The sequence below is a fragment of the Eucalyptus grandis genome, chromosome 3 (genome assembly GCF_016545825.1).
Source record: "Eucalyptus grandis isolate ANBG69807.140 chromosome 3, ASM1654582v1, whole genome shotgun sequence".
NCBI classification, from domain to species: Eukaryota; Viridiplantae; Streptophyta; class Magnoliopsida; order Myrtales; family Myrtaceae; genus Eucalyptus; species Eucalyptus grandis.
This window is the reverse complement of record NC_052614.1, coordinates 25012368-25034946: the sequence shown is the minus strand read 5'-3', so window position 1 is coordinate 25034946 and position 22579 is coordinate 25012368. Positions and strand designations below refer to the sequence as shown.

Sequence of the window (22579 nt, the reverse complement as noted above, 5' to 3'; positions counted from 1 at the left end):
ACAAGGATGGGCATGTGCTCGGAGGATCGGGACATGACAGTAACAATGAGATATAGTAGACTACCAATCAAACTTCTATAGAGGGAGGCTCCATCTTCCTTCAATAGTTTCTCATTTGTCATGAGCAGGGTTGAAACTGCTTTGCAATAGTTCATCTTGAATTTCTTCAAGAGGTTCTCAATATATTTCTTCTACGAGATAAACACTCCTTTGTTTTGGTCGATCTCAATGCCAAGGAAGTAACTTCATCATTTCTCCTTTGAATTCATGGATCATTGTCTCATTGTTTCATGTATATATGAGATCATCTACATATAGAGAGACAATGAGAGTGTCAGACTTACCTTGGGTCTTGATGTAGAGTGTTGGCTCACTCATACTCCTTAATTCTTGCTTGATGAAGTACTCATCGATTCTACTATATCACACTCGTGGTGCTTGCTTTAACCCATACGAAGCTTTTTTGAGTTTGAGAACTTTTTCTTCTTGGTCTTTGAGGATAAAGCCTTGTGGTTGTTGTATGTATATTTCTTCTTGAAGATATCCATTTAGGAATGCCAACTTCACATCTAGTTGATGGATCTTCCATTATTTTTGTGCTGCTAGGGCTATGAGTGTTCGAATAGTATTGAGGTGAGCGACAGGGGAAAAAGTTTAAGTATAGTCGATACCTGGTTGTTGCAAGTATCCTTTCGTCACAAGTCTTGCTTTATGCTTCTGGACTGATCCATCCGCGTTGAGCTTCGTCTTGTAAACCCACTTGACACCAATGATCTCTTTGTCTTAGGTCGATTGACAAGCTCCCAAGTTTCATTTTTCTCGATCATCTTGATCTCTTCCTCCATGGCTTTTATCAAGACTTCTTCTTTGGATGCTTGTTTGTAGTTTTCTGATTCCAAAATAGCAAAGTTGCATGTGTCGTAAATTCTTCTAAGGGCTTTTACCCTTAGTATTGGAGACTCTGGAGTAGATTCTTCTTGCATCACTTTTGGAGAGCTTGGTTTTGTTACGTCATGAGTGGTGGAATCCAGTACTTCTCCTTCTTGTGACGTGACTCCTCTTGAGCAAGTGTTATGTCTGGCAAGATGATGTACTTCTCCTCAATCTTCTCATCCTCCCAATTCCAAGCAGCATTCTCGTCAAACTAGACGTCTCGACTAATCATAAGCTTTTTAGTTCTTAGGTTGTAAACCCAATAGCCTTTTAATTGGTCACTATAGCCAAGGAATATTCCATTTTTTGTCTTTTCATCTAGCTTACTCCTTTTTTTAGTAGGGATGTGGATGTAGCATATACATCTGAATACCTTGAGGTGCTTTGCTGAAGGCTTTCGTCCACTCCATGCTTCAACTAGAGTTTTATTTTGGACTGTTTTAGTTGGACACATGTATAAAGCCATGTAGACTACTTCTACCCAGAACGAGTTAGGAATTCCTTTTTTTCCTTTAACATAGATCTTGCCATCTCCATGACAAATCTATTTTTTCTTTTAGCTACTCCATTTTGCTCTGGGGCATAGCCAACAGTTAGTTGATGATGGACTCCTTCATCTTCACAAAATTTATTAAAGTCCTTTGAGTTGTATTATGTGTCTCTGTCACTCCTTAGGACTTTGATTCTTTGGCCACTTTGATTCACGACGTGGCTCTTGAATTTTCTAAAGATAGAAAAAACCTCTGATCTTTCTCAAAGAAAGTATACCCACGTCATTCTTGTGTAATCGTCAATGAATATGATGAAATATTTATTTTGATTGGGTGTAGGTGGCCTCATTGGACAGCACATGTCCATGTGGACAAGTTCCAATGGCTTCTTAGCTCTCCATGCACCTCCAGATGGGAAGGACTGTCTCTGTTGTTTTCCAAGGAGGCAACCTTCACAAATATCTGAAATTTCTGAAATAGCTGGAAAGTCTCTCATCATATTTTTCTGATGGAGAGTTTTTAGCCTAGCAAAATTGAAGTGGCCAGATCTTTGATGCCATAGCCATGAATCATCAAGTTGAGCTTTCATTGCTATATCTTTGACATATTTCCATCGAATAGGAAAATTGTTATTTTTCATCTCAACAGAGGTAATGACATTTTTATATTTATCATAGATAATGCAGGCATCTCTATTAAAATATAGAGAATACCCATTTTGTATCATTTGGCCCACACTTAAGAGATTTTGTGCAAGACGAGGGATTAGATATACATTATGTATATATTTTGGGCCATTATTTGTTTCCACAGCGATGATGTCTTTTCCTTTGACATCTACTAATGCACCATTGCCCAACTTTATGACTTATCAATATCAATGAGTATAGATTCATCCCCCGTCATGTGATTGCTACACCCACTATCAATGTACCATGTTTCATTTTTTTTATCATTTGCCGCTTGGCCCACGTAAAATGTATTCTCTTCACTTTCTTTTTTTCCTACATAGTTTGCTCGATTATTTGTTTTCGAGCGACAATCTTTTTCTACGTGGCCATATCTTTTACAAAAGCGGCATTGTTTTTTATTTTAAAACCAACAATCCTTCTCCAAATGATTTGTTTTCTTGCAAATATCATAAGGTGGATAATTTTCCTTTGTATAGTTTCTCCTCCTTTTTTTTTATTTTTCCATGAGCTCCTTCCACCATTTTTAGATTGATGAGACCGTATATTTACTTTAGATTGAAAGGCACTTTCAACTGAATCTTCATCTTGTGTCATTAGTCTTTTCTCATGTGCTTCTAAAGAGCCTATTAATTCACTCACTAATGGGGTCGTCAAGTCCTTAGTTCCTTCTATAATTGTAACTATGGAATTGTATTTTTTGGTTAAGTGACACCAATATTTTCTCAACAACCCTTTGATCAATTATCCCATCACCATAGGTTCTCATTTGATTAACTAATTCCTTTAATTTTCCACAATATTCTTGTACAGTCTCATAATTTTTCATTTTAGAATTCTCAAAATCTCTTCTCAGAGTTTGAAGGCGAATAGTGCGTACCTTTTTCCAATCCTTGAAACTCTTCTCGTAGTATTTCCCAAGCCCCTTTTGCAGTCCTTGCTTCAATTATTCTTGGAAATACGGTTTCTAAGAGTGCTTGCTAGATGAAGTATAGTGCCCTTGCATCCTTTTGTAGTTGATCCTTCAAAACACTTGCACCTTCTTGCGGAGCCTCATAACCTTTTTCCACGATGTCCCATAAATCTTGGGCCATCAAGAATGTAGTCATTTTTATGCTCCAAAAATCATAGTTGTTCCCATAAAAATGGGGATGGGAAATGAGGATAAGGTAGAGTTGGCCATGGTTTAGTTATTGGGTATTTGGAAATGATAGTTGTAAGAATGGGTAGGTAGGACAAACGTCCAATACTAACCAAAGACGTGGCTCTGATACTTTTACGAAAACGTGTGTTAATGTGTGTGCAAGGGAGTGTTAAAAGAGAAGTACAATGGAACAAAAAAGAGCTTTTTTATTATTGATTATAGTACAAAGGGAAGGGGAGGAGCTTGCTAACATTTGTTGGTCTGCTACGCTCTCCATCTTTCTTATTTATAGGGTGCCCTACCGACTAAGTACAACATTCTAGATTTTCTGTAGAATATTGTCCATGTAGGCTTCATCTAGGAAATTATAAATTGTAGTTTAACCATTATTCTTCTAGAGACTTCTACATTTATGCTTCTACACTTTTCTTTGCCACCTAAGCTAGATTTTCTTTTTTAAGGATTTTTTTTTGTCTTTTCTAGCTAATATCAATGTTGAGTTTCTAGAAATTGGATCAATAATTTAACAAAAGTGAATTCCTCATCCTCATTATACGGAAGTAAGCGTATCATTCAAGAACGCTCACCACTTACAATCGCAACAAGAACCGCAATAGAAGCAGCAGAAAAGTTCCGGCAAGCTCCGCTTCTCTCGCTTATAAGTTGGTAAGCCAGAACTTGTTCCCAGCAAAAGATGCTGTTCTGTACGCAAAAATCCTCGACCAGTTAAGTTTCGACGGTTGCTCTTCCTGCCATGGATGTCTGTCAAAGAAAAAAGTTGGCGAAAATTGCAAAATATAGAAATCGCTGGTGGCGATCACGGTGGGACTCGAACCCACAATCTCCCGCTCCGGAGGCGAGCGCCTTATCCATTAGGCCACGCGATCATGTTGATATTCTTTCTGATATTTAAATTTATTTATCCCATTTTATAGGCGCCCAGTTTTATATTATTTTTATTCAAGTATCATTCACTTTCTTCAAAGCCTTTACGAGTTTTATTTAAGTGGATTTTGAATTTGAATGATACAGCTTCAGTTGCTCCTTCCCACCGAGCAACCGTAACATTTTCGCTTAGATCTAGTCCCCATTTAAGTAGGCGCAACTTGAAGCCTATTCTTTTGCTCCGCCGTTCAACAATTATTTTGTACCCTTACATTGATGAAAGATTAGACGCCAATCATTTATGTTCTAAAGATTTCCATCAATTAGAACTAGAATCATCTCTTAACTTGTGGTAGGGCAAATAGAGCGCACATGAACCAGCAGGCCCCAAAAGGTTTGAGGATTGGGGAATCACAAATTTGCCCGACCCAATGTATAGGAATGTGTAAAATGGATCACATGAGCTAGGAACCGCTCGGGAACCAGACTGAACCATTTAGTTTGGTCCAGTTTTTATTTCCTAAAAGTGGAGCAAGTGCTCAGAAAATGCAGTTCCCAAACTAGGCTGGACCAATTACATGTGTTTTTTTTTTTTTTTTTTAATTTGTTTAATTCCTTCAAAAAAATAAAAGTGACCAGCTTTTTCTTTGTTTCTTCCTAATAGAATGTATCAAACAATGGGGAGAAAAAAAAAGTACCCAGTTCCATAAGATTAGACCGGTGATTCTCGGTCCGGTCCACAATTCTTAATTTGGGGAACTGGAACGAATCACCCCTAATATTATAGACGAGGTTGTGAGAATATCCAGATTTGCTGCGGCAACTGGATTCTGTTCAATCAAAAAGCCCCCAAGACCCCAGATAAACCTCAAATGCCTCACGAGTTTGCATAGTACGAGGACACAGAGGATTTAAGTTTCTTTTCCTTGGATCTTTTGCCAGAGAGTAGCAAGACAGCAGCAGGAAGGAAGGAAACAAAGACAAAATCACTTGCACTTAAATCGCTCTGCGATCCGGAGGCTTTGAGCAGAGGAATAAATTACATCATGCTCTTCTTTACCCACTTCTCATTGAACTATGTATTTACACATCTCACGGAGATGAATACAAAAATTGACACCCCCAAAAAAAATACAACTTGCTAGCCACTCAAAGAAACAGATCCTTCCCAAGACAAAAGCAACGAATCTAGAAGGCATTGGCAGAAGGCAATGCAGCAGCCACGGCCTCAGCAGCCGGCGGCTCAGAAGGGTTGGGACAGCAATAGTGGAACTCTACTTGCAGTCTTTGATGGAGAGAAAGAGTAGAGGCGGACCCCTTCTTCTCGTCTTCCTCGAGTTCTTGGACCTGTATAGCTGCAAGAAACCTCTTAATGTACTCTCCACAACACTCCCTTCCTGCACACATTACCTCCTCCCACTCATCTTCTTTCTTCTCACTCTTGCCCTCGCCCTCCTCCTTCCCCGACCCACAACTCTCGCCATTCTCGGCCTTTCGGTACAGCACAGCAGCTTCATCGAATTTCAAAATATAGGCACGGTCACAACCTTCGAAGAGCCGTTCCCCCAATGAGTCAATGACATAGTAGGCATGATCTTCCACCATCAAAACAAAGAAATGATCATTCCAGCTCACTATGTATATTCCACAACCACTTTCTTCAGCTTCATGCATCATAATTTTTGCCCATATGTCATCAAATGACATAAATCCCTTAAGAGCCTCGAATTTCTCTGGGCTGAAAGACCCAATGAATGACTTATCATGACAGATTGTGAAAGGCCTCATTCCGGCTTCGAAAACAGTGTCGAGATCAAAGTGTTTATTGGGGAACCTCTTGAGGTAGGCTTCATTGGTACAGAGCCTCTGCCATTCTTCAGAACCTTCTTTGATGAGCGAATTGAACTGAGCTCTAGTCGGAAGGTTATATTGGTTTGAGTAGAGAAAATCGACAATCATGGCAGCTACTGCGGAACAAGCGCTTTCTCCACATGCCTTTTCACTTCTCTGATCGAAGGAAGCAAAAGAGACATTTGTTCTCAGTTTTGTTTGCCCATCTCTGCTGACTAGTTCTTTCTCCTCCCAAAAGCAGTCATCTTCTTGACAGTCCATTTCCAGAGAAGTCTCCTCCGCAGCAACTTTCTGCAATTCGCAGCCAATATCGACGCATTAGACCGCCAAATCAAAGGCATTGCATGATAATAATATTGCAACAGGGTGTGATAAATGGCATACTCGACGCCAAGATCAAGTGCCGCATGGTCACACAGGATCCTATTGAGATGGGGTGGGTACATGATCAGGACTAGATCATAGTGACCCAGGGCAACGTGTGCATTGAATATGGCAACGTTTCTATATTGAGTATGGTTAACAAGTGTCCCCGGTACTCACTAACAGGACCCCTTTGGGAAATAGGAAATATTTGTTTCTTAACATAATGATAAACAAGTAAATAGAATCACCATATCTGATAAAATATTATTTCTGTTAATCTCATATACAATAGTACTTATATATTTTAGTGTTATTTTTCATCATCTGTTATCAATGTTCTTTTCTTGAAAAAAAAAACAAATATCAATTAAACCTTTAAAAGTAAGTGCAGACAGATATTCATCTCCCTTGACAAAAATCTGGCTCTGTCACTGTTCTAAACACAGGTACGTGATCTCAGTAGCAAAGTCAGCATAACGAATGAAGAAAACTATTTCGATGTAGACCTCAGAAGGTTAAGCCTGGGGAAGGCGATCCCGAAGTTGACTTGCAATGCATTTGTCCGTACGGCAAACGGCATGCTTAAAATTAAATATAAAAAAAAAAAAAGCACAGCGCAGCCAGCATTATTTGTGGTTTAGTTTGAATCGGTCGCCCAGGCTATAACCCGAGTTATTATATGTGCATCAATCGACAGACCACTGCGACATACAAGAAAGCGACCAGATTATCTATTATTTGCATCATGCTGGACCATGTGAGTTTCAGTAGATTCTTCTTGTCCATCATGAAATGCACATGGAAATGGAAATGGGAATGAACCCAAAAAATGGACCACAGGCGCGCATCAAAAGCGACGAGCTTTCTGGTTCAATGCCTAGATTCATATAATCGCTGAAAAAGGCAATGCTGCGTAAGTTAGCTTTTCATACCATTTCAGGACCGGCGGAGGGGGGCACATTGCTGACGTCACGCCCACGCCCGTCCGGCCCGTCCGGCCCGTCCTCGACCGTCAATGGCTCCACTTTGCTCCTCGTCGTCGGCTTAAGGCTCAGCCGCCGTCGCTTCCACGACAGGAACCCTCTCTGCTTGACCGGCTCGGAGCTCGAGGTCGATGACCCCGGCTCCGGCCCGGGGCTGAGCTCGCGGCGGCCGTCGCTCCCGGCGGCGGGGTCCGCCCGGCCGGCCCGGGGAGGCGACCCGTCCGAGGAGTCGGAGGATGGGCCGGGGCCGGGTCCGGGTCGGGCCTCTTGACTTTTCTTCGGCCTCTTCATCACGGCGTTTACTATTTTAAAGAAACCGTCTTCTCTTTCTGACCTGGCCGCCGTCGCGTTCTGGCCTTGCACCACTACTTGCGCCGAGGCCACGTCGCTACAACTCCTGGCTTCCGAGAAGCTAACGCTCACCTGTACAAAAATCAATTAATACAAAAAAAAAATGATAATAATAATTATGACCCCAAGTCTTTTTTTTAACGTATTAGGGTGACCCGAAAATCAAGGAAGTGATTATTTGCCCAAATAAATAAATAAAATATGACGTCAAGGGCTGTTATAACCTAATAAACTTCTAGGACGGGTCTAAATCAGCCTCCAAAATTTATTACGAGAAATTAGGTATGGTCGGAAAATGTAGGGGGAACCGGCCGGCAACAGCAGCGCAGCACATGCGGATTCTCGATCGGATTGAACTAAAAATTTCAAGAAACTCGTTGGAACGACAAGAAAAGCTAGAACAGGAAGATGGGTATGCCTCAAAAAGGAAACTTTTTCGGAGGAACCGATGAAGTTCGAGGCTTTGAGACGAGGGGAGAGAGAGAGAAATGTTTGTAATTTATAGATGTTGGGAGTCGCTCACCGTAAGAGAAGCTTCGCAGGTATCGCCAGCGATCTGTAAGGCGATGGGAAGCTTCTTCTCAGCTGCGGACTCCATCTTCGACGCCATTTCCGCCAAATTCAAGGAAACTTTCCCGAGAACAGCCAGCCTGGGCTTCGGTTCTGCGCAATCCCCCTGCAAAATTTCGACCCAGTTTTCAGCATCGTCGCACGCGGTCCTCTCTCCTCGACATTTAATCGAACAAAAGGACGGCAGGAAGGCGAAGGCAATCTCGTTACCCGACTCGCACTTACGCATAACACTTTGAAGGAAACTTCCCACGCGGCGGAGGAGCCGCCGAAGCCGCACGTGCCCTCGATCAGCTCCCCCTCGTCCCACTCGAAGGCCGCGTCCCCGCTCAGGAGCCTCTGGGTCGTGACCTGCCTGTGGCGCGTCGCCGTCCGCGGGAACTGGACGAGCCCTTGCTTGGGTCCTCGCCACTTGACCTCGAGGAAGATCCCCTTCTCCTTCCTCTTCTCCTTCTCCTTCTTCGCCTCATCGCCGTCGCGCTCCGCAAATGCGTCGAGGCCCTCGAGCCTCAAGCGGCGAAACTTGACGTGGAGTTTCTTGGTCTCCTCGGGCTGCCATGGCGGCCACTTTCCCATATCTCGTCCTCCTGCTAATTACTGAATCTTACCTACCCATGCAAGATGCAAGATGCAAGATGCAAGATGAGACGGACGATGCGCAGGTATATACCGCTAGAGAGAGAGAGAGAGAGAGAGAGAGAGGTTTTACTTAGAGGCGAATCAAGGAGGAAGACTGGTTCTCGATTGGAGCGATGACGAAGACTCGACAGGATATTTCCTTTGTACGTCTCGAGGGGGGAGACGTTCAACCCGTGTTTCCGCGTGAAACGACGACGCACGCGTCCTCAGCAAGACGCTGCTGAGGGGAAATTGCAAAGCCCCCCCCTAGAAGTTAGGTCGTGGGGCATTACACAATTTGCACGCGAGTCCCTAACTTTTTCGATTTTGTTTCGAAGTCGTCAAATAGGTTGCAATGTCCCCCCTAGCATTGTCCTACAGTAAAACATAGTGAAAAGATAAAAGGTAAAAAAATAAAAGGTTAATAGACAAGAAGACTGAGATATTCAAAGCGGTGTTGAAACGATGGTGACCATCGATGTTGCCACCATGTTACCGATGAGGTCATTACAGTTTATTATAAACAATTTTGCCCTTATCGAAAGATCACATGATAAGCACATGATGAAAGCTCCGATTGCAAATTGATTGGAGTTCGCATTAGAGAAGACATTGCAACTTAACAGACAGTCAAAAGGCAAATTGGTTGTAGTATCAATTTAAAAAAAAAAAAAAAAAAAGCTGCTAGTAGTCTCGAAAGGACAAAGAATTGACCAGTGAAGTGACATTTGGAAGTTGAAAGCTCACACAAGCAGAATTTCACCATTAGTACTAACTATCCTAACAGTCTTGACAATAAACATATTGAATATACTAAATTTAAATTGAATTAATATATGGCTCAGGACATTAAAAACTATGAAAATATTCTTAACTTTTTGCGTAATTGGTGCCCTTAAAATCTTTCTTGATAAAATTCGAACAAACTTTTTTTGCGAGGACATCGATGTAACATCATTGAAAATATTGCATGATTGTGTTATTTTATGGATGTACTAATGAGTTAAATTGTAGGTAGCAAGATTATTTCAATTGAGTTTATTTATGTGAGTAATGAGCATTTAGACCATGATAATCAATCTCTTGTACTTTCTCTATTTGAGTGTCTTGAATAAATAACATCTATACCTTCTTGAATTAAACCCTTTTCTCGTGTTGTGGCAATCATCATTCACATTGACACTCAAGCCCAATTAAAAGAGAAAATTGTGCAATCAATTTTAAGCCTATTATTATGATCAAAAAAATCTTAAACTTAATATACGGAATGCCAATTCAATATTAAATTTTTCAATTTTACCAATTAATTCTAAAATTTTACTATAAATTACTACCATAAAAGTATATCACTTGAGACATCTGACAATGACTAAATTGCCACATCAGTAATTTCTCGTGAAAACCAACCAAAAGAGCTATACTAAAATTTTGCCTAAAGATTTAGGATTAAATTAGTAAAATCAAAATTTTTAATACTTCATATAATATGTTTAAAATTGATTGTGTAATTTTTTCCTATTAAAATTAATATGTATGAACTTGTTTACGAGTGAATGAAACCATCCGTGGAACCCAATCATCAACGATTATGCAATTTAAAATAAAAAATAGAATGGATTTCTCAAAAAGTAGTTTTACCATCAAAATATTTCGATAAAATGCTGAAAGGCACAATGTCCTTACATTGGTTATTTTTGTTCATCAATATAAAAAAAAATGACATGAGCATACTACAGATAATTTAAAGTGAAATTATCTCTATAATTATCATTAAGTACCCTTAAGGGAGAAAATGGTAATCATTACGAAACTATTAACAGAGTAATACGAGTTAATAGCTAGCAAATTACCGTGCGAAAAAAAAAATGAAAAAGGATTGAAACGAGAGAAATACGGAGGCATCGCAGTCTTTTTTTTATTTTTATTAATCAAATCGAAGTCGTCTCCCGACCAAAAAAAAAAAAAAAAACGAAGTCGTCTCAAAAAAAAATCAAAATGAGCTGCATTTCTCGGAAAGCCACGTCATACCAGACAGGTCGACACGTGGCTTACGCACCTTTGACTTTGTGGCGTGGAGAAGGTTGGATTCACACGTGTCTTGTTTGTGCTTTCTTCTCTTCTGCGTGTTTTTAAGTCTTACCGTGAAGTTTCGCGGAATTGAGATCGCGTGTCGCCGCGCGCCTGGCGATTTTCTTCTTTTCCCTCGCGAGTTTATTGGTGCCGTACGATATACTATTTTGTCGCAACACTTGGGCAAATAATTAAAAAAAAACCCCAAAATTATGTTGCCACACAAATAAATCCAATTCTTATATTTTTTTTCCTTTGCAACACAAATACCCCCATTTCTTTTTCGCCTCACGAAATACTCGTAAATACTCTCAAATTCAATTCCATATAGGGTGTATTTATCATACTAATATAAATTTCAAGTTTTTTATTACACAAAAACAAAATTAGGTATTTTTTCATAATAAATATAGTTTAAGATTTTTAGTGATAAAAAAAAAATTCAAGATATTTATGTCACGATGAGTATAATTTGAATTTTTTTACAATGTTAACTCTATTATTAATGTACAAAAATAGCTTAAACTTTCGAATAGGTTGTAATGTCCTCCCTAGTGTTGACTCAAGCCAATTTTTAGCGGAATTCCGATCATGTGTTTGACATGGGAAGCGATTGCGCAGAGTGGGCAAAATGATTTTCCTAAAGTAAAACATAGTGAATTGATAAAAGAAAAGAAAAAGAGTAATAGAAAAGAAGATTGAGAGATTTGAAATGGTATTGAAACGATGGTGACTATCGATGTTGCAATTATTTTACCAATGAGGTTGTTAGGGTTTTTATGAACAATTTTGCCCTTATCAAGAGGTCACATGATAAGCATGGAATCGGAGCTTCGACTGTAAATTCACTTGAGCTTGTGTTGTGGGAGATATTACAACTTAATTGAAAAGTTATGAGACAAATTAGTTATACTGCCAACTTTTGGGATCATTTTTTCCTGCTAGTAGTCCCCATGGGACAAAGAATTGACTAATGAAATGACATCTTAAAGTTGAAAGCCAGCATGAATAAAATTTCACTGTTACAATAAAGTAATATCATGATGGTCACGATAATAAATATATTAAATATACTTACTTTAAAGTGATTTAAATTATACACCAAATGATTGATCAAGACATTCAAAACTATCGACCTATTCTTAATTGATTGCTCAATCAGTGCCCTTAAAATATTTCTTAACAAAAGCCAATAACTATTCTTTGTTAGGACATCAATGTAACATCATCTTAAAGCATCACATTAGTGTGTTGGCCGATGGGTGAATTGATGAGTTAAATCGTAGGTAGAATGATTAATTCAATTGAGTTCATTTAGGCGAGTGATGAGCTTTTAGACTATGTTAATCAATCTCTTATACTTTTCTCTATTTGAGTGTCTTGAATAAATATCATCTATACCTTCCTATATTGAAACCCTTTTCTCATGTTGTTGCAACCATCATTTGCGTCAACACTAGGCTCAATTAAAATAGGAAATTTTCCAATTAATTTTAAACAAATTGTATGAATACCAATGTAATTCTAAATTTTCAATTTTGTCAATTTAATCTTAAACTATCATACAAAATTTTAGTTTAATCCTTCCAATCAATATGTGCTAGAAATTGTTGCCATAGTAGTGTGTCACATAAGACAGGCAACGACAAGTAGATAACCACGTTAGTAATTTCTAATGGAAATTGACCAAAATAATTATATTAGAATTTTGCTTAAAAGTTGATGACTAAATTGATAAAATTAAAGTGTTTTAAGATTGAATTAATATTCATGCAATATATTTACAATTGATTTTGTAATTTTTTCCAATTAAAAGACGTTTGTATGAACTTATTTATGAGTGAATGAAAGTGTTCGTAGGGCACAATCATCAACATCTATACGGATCAAAACGACAACAAGAATCAATTTCTCGAAAAACGGTCTTGAAAGATTTTGACAAAATGTTGAAAAGAACACCGTCCTTGCATCAACTATTTTCACTTATTAATACGGAAAAGTGGCACGGCAATACTATGACTAATTCAATGAGAAATTATCTCTAAGGTTATCATCAATTTAAGTACCCTTAAGGAGAAAAAAGGCACGAAATATGTAACTAAATACCGAGTAATTCGAGTCAATTGCTAACAAATTGCCGTACGAAAAAAGGGCAAAAAAGAAGATTGAAACGAGGAATAGGAAGGCATAGCAGTCTTTCAATTTAATCAGGTCGAACGTCACCACTAAAACAAAAGGAAGAAAATCAAAATGAACTGCAGGAAAGCCACGTCATATCAGAGAGCTCGACACTTGGCTTACGTGCTTTGGAGTTTGGCGCGTGGAGGAGATTGGATCCACACGTGTTTTTCTTTTTCTTTTTCCTTGTCTTTTGCGTGTCTTCACTTGGAGTTCCGCGCAATCGAGATCGCGTGATTGAGATCGCCTGTCGCCGCGCGTCAGGCGATTTCCTTCTTTTCGCTCGCGAGTTTATTGGTGCCGTACGAGATACCATTTGTTAAAATATAATTAGCGGCAAGTAATTAAGAAACCCCAAATTATATTACGACATAAATACCTCAACCTTATCTAAACTCTTCCACTTCGATTCAAATACTTCGAACTCTTATTTCTAATGTTACGAAAAAAATTCAAAAATATATACCTTCTATTACAGTTCCATTTTTGGCATATTTATCGCACGTATATAAATTCGAAATTTTTAATGAAAGAAAGAATAGCCTGGGATGTTTGTACTTATGACATTTGTGTCATTATGAGCATAGTTCGAGATTTTTATGAACCAGCGAGTACTAATCCAATTCCAAGTGTAGAATCACTCACCTAAATTATCCATATCGGACTGGTACAAAATTTTTAATTTTTATGTTTTCACGAAACCCTATTTCCTAATTCTCTCATCTCAATTGGCTCTCAATTGCCTGTTAACTAAGCTCTCACTTCCAGCTTACCCTTCCTCGTGGTCCCGCACGCACTCACCACCCTTCCCTCGCCTCATCTCCCTTGCAAGTCACTCTCTCAGTCTTGACAACTCTCGCAGCTCGCTCTTAGTGCTCGTAGGTAACATCCTCGCTTGCAATGGTGGAAACAAAGACCGAGTGATTCAAATCGGTGTTGAAACAATGATAGTCGGTAGGGTCCGTAATCAAATCAAAATCAAAAACTGAACCAAACTGAAAATTTTGGTTTTTTCGGTTTGATTTTCATTTGATTCGGTTCTCATTAAAAATCAAAAAGAAAAATTATCGGTTTGGTTTTCATTGGTTAACCAAACTGAACCGAACCAACAAACTGATAAGAGTTTATTTCTTAGAAACGAAAAAAATATATATACAACAAAAACAACGAAAAAATAAATAAATGCAAAAACCAAAAACTAAAAGCTAAAAACCAAAACCCGAAAAATGAATTGAACCAAACAATTTCGAGACCCGGATTTCGGTTCGAAAGTTTTTCCTAATAATTCACTTTAGTTCGATTTTAAAAAAAAAAAACGAACCAAATCAAATCGAATTGTTAACACCCCTAATAATAAGTGCTAGCCACCACATTACCTGTGAGGTTACCATGATTCTTAGGGACGATTTTGCCGTTATTGAAAGGTCACGTGATAAGCACGTGATTGGAGCTCCCGCTGTAAATTGATTGGAGTTCACATTATGTGAGACATTGCAACTTAATTGAAAAGTCAGTAGGCAAATTGGTTGTAGGGTCAAATTTTCGGGACCTTTTTCTTCTTGCTAGCAGTCCAATAGGACAAAAATTGACCAACGAAATGACGTTTGAAAGTTTAAGCTGGCATAAGTAGAATTTCACCTTTACAATAAAAATTGAAAATAATAACCAGCCCAATAATGAAAAATTGTTGAAAAAGTCATAAACCAATTATACAACATTCTAATTTTATCAACCGAGTCGTAAACTTTTTGCTCTTTTGCTAATAAAATTTATCGGGTTAATTTTGTCCGAAAATCATTGACATAGACATCGACCGTCTTATGTGGCATGACTAGTACTAACGTGAACAAAATTTATTTGTTTTTAATTTTTAATTTTTAACTAATTTTACATTTTAAATTTATTTTTTTTTCCTTTTATTTTATTTATCTCCTCCTTCATTTGTTGGTCCCCCAACCTTGATGATGGCCGGCAATTGATTAGAGGCTATAATTGGTGAGGCTAAGCCTCAAGACCCTTCAAAACCTCACGAATTCAATGAGGTCTAGAACCACAAAAGCGAGCCTTGAAGCCTTCAAAATCTCACAAATCTAGAGAGGTCCAAAACCACAAAACCTCGCTGGCCATCAAGGCATGGCCTCACCTAAGGCTAGTGAGGTCGCCCCTCACGAGATCTAGGTGAGGGCAACCCTCGCTGGTCCTAGCCTCTATTGACATTGGGTGATTGGCAAAGGAGAGAAATAAAACGAAAAAGAAAAAAAATCAAAAATATGAAATTAGTTTTAAAAAATTCGAAAAAAAAAATTAAAAGATTAATAAATTTTGTCAACGTCCCCGTGCAGCATTGCTGATTGCCATGTAAGACGGCTGGCACTTACATCGGCATCGGCAAAATTAGTTGGTCAAAATTAGATTGATAAAAGATGAAAATATTTAAGATTTAATTGGAAAAATTGAAAGATTTATAACTGAATTGGCAAAAGTACAATAAGTTTATGACTTTTTTGGATAATTTTCTTATCTTGACAGTCATGATAATAAACATATTAAATATACTGAATTTAAATCAACTTAATTCATACACCATACGATTGGTCATTACATTTAAAACTACGAGTTTAATTGATTGCTCAATTAATGCCCTTAAAAATTTTCTTGGCAAAATCTAACAAATATTCTTTATTAGGACATCAATATAATATCATTTTAAAGTATCATGTTACCGTGTTGGTTGATGGGCGTATTGATGAGTTAAATTGTAGAGAGTATGATTAATATAAGTGAGTTTATTTACGCGAGTAGTGAGCATTTAGACCATGAGAATCAATCTCTTGTACTTTCTGTATTGGAGGGTCTTGAATAAATATCATCTATACCTTCTTGAATTGAACCCTTTTCTTGTGTTGTCACAACCATCATTTGCATCAATATTCAAACTCAAATTAAAGAGGAAGTTGTCCGATCGATTTTAAACTTATTATAGGGATATCAATTTAATACCAAATTTTTTAATTTTGTCGATTTAGTCCTAAAATTTATGCAAAATTCTAGTGTGATCCTGCTTATCAATTTTACTAGAAATTACTAACGTACGTAAAAGTGTGCTACATAAGACAATGGCGATGGTTAAATCGCAATGTCGACAATTTATAGTAAAAATTGACTTGAAGAACTATCACGGAATTTTGCCTTAAGATTTAAGATTAAATTAATAAAAGTGAAATGTTTAAAATTGAATTGACATTTGTATAATATATTTAAAACTGATTGCGAAATTTTTTTATAATTAAAATAAGTATTTATGAACTTGTTTACTAGTAGATGAAACTATTTGTAGAGCACAGTCATCAACAACTATACAAATTAGAATGATATTTAGAATCAATTTGTCGACAAATGGCCTTACCACTGAAAGATATCGACAAAATATTGAAAGACACACTATCCTTACGTGGGCTACTTTCTCTTATCAATATGGAAAAACGGCACGACAATACCACCTTTAATTTAAAGTGAAATTATCTCTACCGTTATCACCAATTTAAGCACCCGAAAGAAGAAAATGGTAAGAATCACGTAACTGATGCCTGAGTAATACAAGTTAATTGCTAGCAAATTACCGTGCGAAAAAAGGAAAAAAGATTGAAATGAGAGGAATACGGAGGTATCGCAGTCTTTTTATTTATTAATAAAATCGAAACGTCAGTGCTTGGGATTCGTGGTACTATCCTTCCAATGGAAGGGGGAGATGAGTTAATCTCTCCACATTTTTAGCGGATAGAATAGGGACGCGTAAGTTTCGGGAGTGGGTTTCGATTTCCGCGTCCCCAACAGCGGGACAAAAAAGTCTTAGAGTGAGTGTAGAGTAGAATTAGAATAGGACTGACAAAAAAAAAGAAAATCGAAACGTCGCCTCCAAAAAAAAAAAAAAGTCAAAATGAGCTGCATTTCTTGGAAGCCGCGTCATATCAGGGACCAACATGTAGCTTGCTTTGGGATATGACGCGTGGAGGAGATTGGATTCACACGTGTCTTTTTTATTTCCTTGTCTTTTGCGTGTTTTTAAGGCTTCAGTCTACCTTGGAGATCCGCGGAATTGAGATCGCGTGTCGCCGCGCGCCTGGCGATTTGCTTCTTTTCCCTCGCGAGTTTATAGGTGCCGTACGATATACTATTTTTCGCATTATTATTAAGGGCACATAATTAAAAAAAAAAAAAAGAAGCAAACTATATTGCGTAGATATACTTCAAATTTTTCTTTAGTCACAAAAAACATTAAAAGCTTGCCCATTTTCGCTCGCAAGTCGCTATTCTCGCATAGTCGCTTGCTCTCCCTATCCTATAAGTTCAAAATCTTAATTACCATTCTTGCCCATTTTTTAGTCCGTTGGCTCAAGTGTCATCATGCCTTTCTCTTATAACTTGTTCTCGCAGTCGCATCCTCGCTGATTGCTCGTGACACTCATCATGACTTTCGCAACCTCACTCCCCATGACGATTGTCGCTTCCTTTCTTATAGGTCCTCGGTCCCTCTTCAGCTAAAGTGGTATATTTTGTGGTAAAATCTTGTAGTGATTGCCTTGTTATGTGGACTAGTTCTATGAATTTACTCAAGATTGAACTGGACCGATAATTTGGTTCATAGGCAAGTCTAGGAACTAATGGGTGATTCCCCATTCTTATTTTGTGAAATTGGCCCTTAGTATTGAAATTTTTAATTTTGCTAATTTAATCATAAATTTTTCGACGATTTGTCAATATAGTCCTTCAAGCCATATATGATAACCAATGTCCATGTGGGATGTTTAATGTCCACATCAAGCGAAAATTAGTCGAAATGACCAAATTAACAAATTGTCATAAAGTCAATGACTAAATTGGAATATCATTAAAAGATTTATGATTAAACTAATAAAATTAAAAATTTTAGAATTGAATTATCTATAAGACAATAAATCTAGGACTTTTCGAACCATTATCACAATAAGTAGAGTGACTTCCTTTTAGTGGTTAATAGATAGTGTCGCTGTTGTTGGGTATACGGTGGTTTTGTTGGCTGTATGTTAATGTTGATGGACTGCTGATGCTATCTCTACTTGGTTAGCCGAAGTTGTTGAATTGGGCTTGTATGGGTTGTAGTCCTCCCTCTTTTTATTGGTTGTGCGAAACAATGATATTTACCCATGGAAAAAAGATTTTGAAAAATCGGTTTATAATATCTTTCCGGAAAAAAATTCTTTATAATAATGTATTTGAATTATTCATTAATGAAAAGAAACTATCGACTCAATATGAGGAGAGGAAAGAGAAAAATATTTTGAGATTAAGTAATTAAGGATCTTTTGATGAAGGAAAAAAAACCGATTGTGATCCCTAGAAAATAGCACACCATCTATTTTAGAGGTGATCATTAAGCGGGTCCAAATCGAGCAAGCCTAAAATATTGTCCAAACTCGTCCTATCATACAGTCTTTGTACAGAAATTTTAAGGCCGGGCTGGGTGTCTCACAAAAAGCCCTTGCCAAGCCTGTCTAGAAAATTCCTTTGGACCCTTAATCCTTACAGCTTAGGATGGGTCCATGGGCTGCGAAACTCATGAGAAAATCTATTTGGTACAAAGATATATGGATCCTTCCTACAGAGTTTCGAAACTCATGATCTGTGCGGCCCCTTCTTTTTCCCTCTCCCCTCTCCTTCTATGTTACTAGAAAAATGCACACAGCCACAAAAATTCAACATTTAAAAGATGTTTGCAGGTGCGAAGAGCCATTGATGCAGCCGCCTCTGTCGAAACTTCTTTAATTTGAATCCCTGTGTCAGGAGGGAATTAAGAAAACTTGCTGCAGAAGCCAAGTGCCTTTGTAGGAATTGGCAAAGTGCAAGTGGAGTGAAATCCTTCTGGTGGAGTGAGGGATTGTGTTGTGGTTCAGGTTGTAGTTCCTTGATGTATCATAGCTATTGAGTTCCCTCTGTCATTGGACATATGGTGCTCTTGAGGGTTCTTTATGTTCTTGATGATGGGCTGCTGATGTATCTTTACTTGGGTGATTGAAGATGTTGATTTGGGCCTGTGTACGATGTAGTTCTCCTTGTTTTCACTGGTTGTGCAATACCAAGATATTTACTTCTAAAAAAAGAGATTTTGCCATATTACAATATGTTTGAATTATTGATTGAAGATAAATTATTGGCAACTATGAAGAAAATTGTACACATCTACGTGGAAAGAGAAAAATGTTTTAAGATTTGCACTTTCTCTAGTGAGTTTGTTTTTAAGAGAGAGAAGGTTCGAATTTTTAATTGAAATGCATGAGATATAGAATAAGTAACTGTAAAGGAAGAAATAAAGAACAGTAATCCTTAAAAAAATAAGAGATCCTTTTTCTTTTGTATAATGCAGTAGACATTAATTAATATAAGGGGTTATCATTAAGCGGTCCAGCTCTAGCCGATCCTAAAATTTTTCCCTAACTCATCCATCATAAATTTTAGTATAGAAACCTTCAGACAAAAAAAAAAAAAACCTTCATGCTGGGTAACTATCTCGAATGTGCTTGCCCAGAACTGTAAAGGAAGAAATAAAGAATTGCAATCCTTTAAAAGTAAGGAATCCTCTTTGTTTTGTATAACATGGTAGATGTTAACTAATATTAGAGGTGATCATTAAGCCGGTTCAAGTCTAGCCAAGCCTAAAATTTTGCCCAAACTCATCCGTCATAGATTTTTCCGTATAGAAATCTTCATGCCGAGTAGCTATCTCATTGAATGCCCTTGCCAAGCCTGTCCGAAAATGCCTATGGGCCCTTATGGATCAGGATGGGCACACAGGCTGCGAAACTTAAGATTGGATCTATTTGGCATAAAGATTTATACATTCTTTGAGAAAAAAACATTATATGTGTCAACTCTCGTAAGCATTATAACTTCTTCTTTTTTCAATCACTTGAATGCCATAATTTTTAATTTTTTTTTTAAATTTTGATACTCAAGTGGTTGAAGAAAAAGTTATAGCATTCAATTGAGCATTGTAGAAAAATTATGGAACTTGTAGTGTCCTTAAGATTCTTCCCATATTGTTCTGAATAGGAGCAATCTATATTTCACACTCTAAAATTCTAAATGGCCACGTAACTTCCCCTTCTCCCATACACCAAGTGATTATGAAGTGCACGAGCTTCTAGCCATGCGGTATGACCTCAAAGGAAAACATAAAACTAGTCATTTCCAGTCCTGAAAGGGTCCCCCTGACGGAAGAATTTTAGATGTGGTATAATTTTAGAGGAGTTGGCAGTTTACTATTGTATTAACATGTTAATAAAAAGTGTCGGTAGTTTGCATATGGCACTGGTAAAAATTTCAACGGAGCTGGTAAGCTACTACTTCGCTGGCAGGTTGGTGACTCCCAATAGAGTTGGTAATTTTACTACTAGTTTACCTGAAATCTGAGCAATGCTATTGGTGGTGCTCTTTTACTAATGAACAGAATGGGAAATCTACCGTTGACGGGAAACCTTCCGGCTTTAACATGACTAAACCCTGGAATCGTTCAAAACTCTTGCTTTGCCTTCAATTAATTTGAGCTCTTCATACCAGCCAAGTTAAAATATGGGAGAGAGAGAGAGAGAGAGAGAGAGAGAGAGAGAGAGAGAGACCTCTCTTCATTGTATGGTAATCCCACTAGAGTGTACCCTAATGTCAATGAATTGAAACACTAGAGCTCTTTTAAGGTCACGTACGGCATATTTTAGACGCAAGTTGGTGAGCGCTTTGTTTTCAAGAAAATGTTGGGTTTCTTGACTGAAAGCGTCGGGCCACCTTCGCATGGTTTTGACTAAATAACATCGCTGTGTTCGAGTATCAACACGGTATAAATTCCACTGTGCAAGTCAAACAAGCAAATGCCTTTGCCTTTTCCACCGACAGCAGTGGGTAACCTAACTAGCTCCCTCGCGGGAGCTGAAGTCCATCCCCTCTTGTCAACGGCAGATCATTCGCACCGAGGAGCAAATTTCTGCAAGGAATCGCTTCCCTGTACTTGTACGATCATGTCGAGTGAGGATTGAACCTGAGACCTCATGCTGAGGTAAAAAAAAAATTGAGTTGCTTTCATCACTCAGTTGGCTCTTCCATACGCAAAACTTTGAGCTTTTTCTCATGTAATTTGGCTATATTCATACTCTTGTCTTTTTTTTTTTCACAAATTAATACCCCAAAAAAACCCCAAACTAGTACATATATAATAAGTTTAACCAAGATAATTTTTTTGACAATAAAAAACCCTAAACCAATAACCCTCAATAAATTTCTGTTAAATTTTACTAACAAATTTTTAAGTTATGATACATGACAATTGGCGAATGTACCAATTTGGGTTTCTACTAACTGTTTATCATATGTGTATGGCTTTGTGGTTTTTTATGATATTAATCAAATTTAATGGAAATCAACGGATGGTAAATTTATCACAAAAAATTTAGGATTTTTGATGGTCAAAAAATTAATTTAGAGTAGATTTGTCGCATATGTATTAATTTGAGATTTTTCGTGGTATTAACTCTTTTTTCACAAGAGATGTTATGCTGAATTTAGTCCATCATGAATTGAGTTAGTTAAGTCGTCGGGTATGCATGGGGGCAACTTATCCGATGATAGCTAATTTATGAAGGAATGAACTTACCCAGAGAATTCATCTGCTTCCACATATAAAAAGTTCTTGACCACTTCTTGAAAGTCATCTCCAGGAATCCCATAATGCTTCATTCAAAACCCTAAGTCAACATAACATTACATTTTTACATTATCTTATGACTAAAGCGTAAGAGCATGACCATCCAACAGTGCGATTACCCTTCGGCAATTTGCATAAAAAACCCAATGCCAAATCAGATTTTTGAAGAAAACCAAATCGAATCAAACCATTGACATCCCTACTCCAACAATGCGATTGCTGTATGACAAATCCGACAGCTGTATGACAAATCCGACAAAGCAAACCTACCGTGCCACTGAGATTTGCCCAGAATTCATATTTTTATGCAAAAGGTGGCTAGTGTTTTCAACCCCCATCGTCCACAAGTAATCTTAGCCAGCTCTTCTGCGAACATCTGACTTTGACCCATCAATTGGGTGATAACTTAGGGAGACGATATCTAAAGTTCGTCCTCACGAGCCACATTATATGACATCACAGAATTATTTGTTTAATTTAGTCACATTTCTTTCTATGAAAATTTCAAAATAAAAGGAAAACATTTTTCATGAAAATCATTTAAATACTGGTTTCCATTTTATTTGGTAATTTAAGAAAAGTAGTTTCATTCTTGTTAGAAGGGAAATCATTTCCCTCCAATTCAAACTCATTGTTTTCTATTTATATAAAACGTTATTTTGTAAAGCAATCAATTTTCCGTTATCAAAACATTGGAAAATTGGAAAACAATTTCCTAGAAA

At 37.6% G+C, this 22579-nt stretch overlaps 1 protein-coding gene and 1 non-coding gene across 3 annotated transcripts; both read right to left on the bottom strand.

The window, feature by feature from the left end:
• Nucleotides 1-4071: 4071 nt before the first annotated feature.
• Nucleotides 4072-4144, bottom strand: TRNAR-CCG. Its single transcript has one exon. It is a non-coding gene; the product is annotated as a tRNA-Arg (tRNA).
• Nucleotides 4145-5113: 969 nt separating this feature from the next.
• LOC104437027 lies at nt 5114-9025 on the bottom strand. 2 transcript variants are annotated; one of them, XM_039307934.1, is made up of 4 exons: nt 8474-9025; nt 8217-8369; nt 7292-7765; nt 5114-6284 (listed from the first exon to the last, which is right to left on the bottom strand). In XM_039307934.1, exons 1-4 carry the CDS (start codon nt 8837-8839, stop codon nt 5331-5333), a joined length of 1947 nt encoding a protein of 648 aa, XP_039163868.1. In that variant the 5' UTR covers nt 8840-9025; the 3' UTR covers nt 5114-5330. The 2 variants fall into 2 exon arrangements, with proteins under 2 accessions (XP_039163868.1, XP_010048189.2); XM_010049887.3 differs by having other exon boundaries at nt 8489-9024.
• Between the last annotated feature and the right edge of the window lie 13554 nt (nt 9026-22579).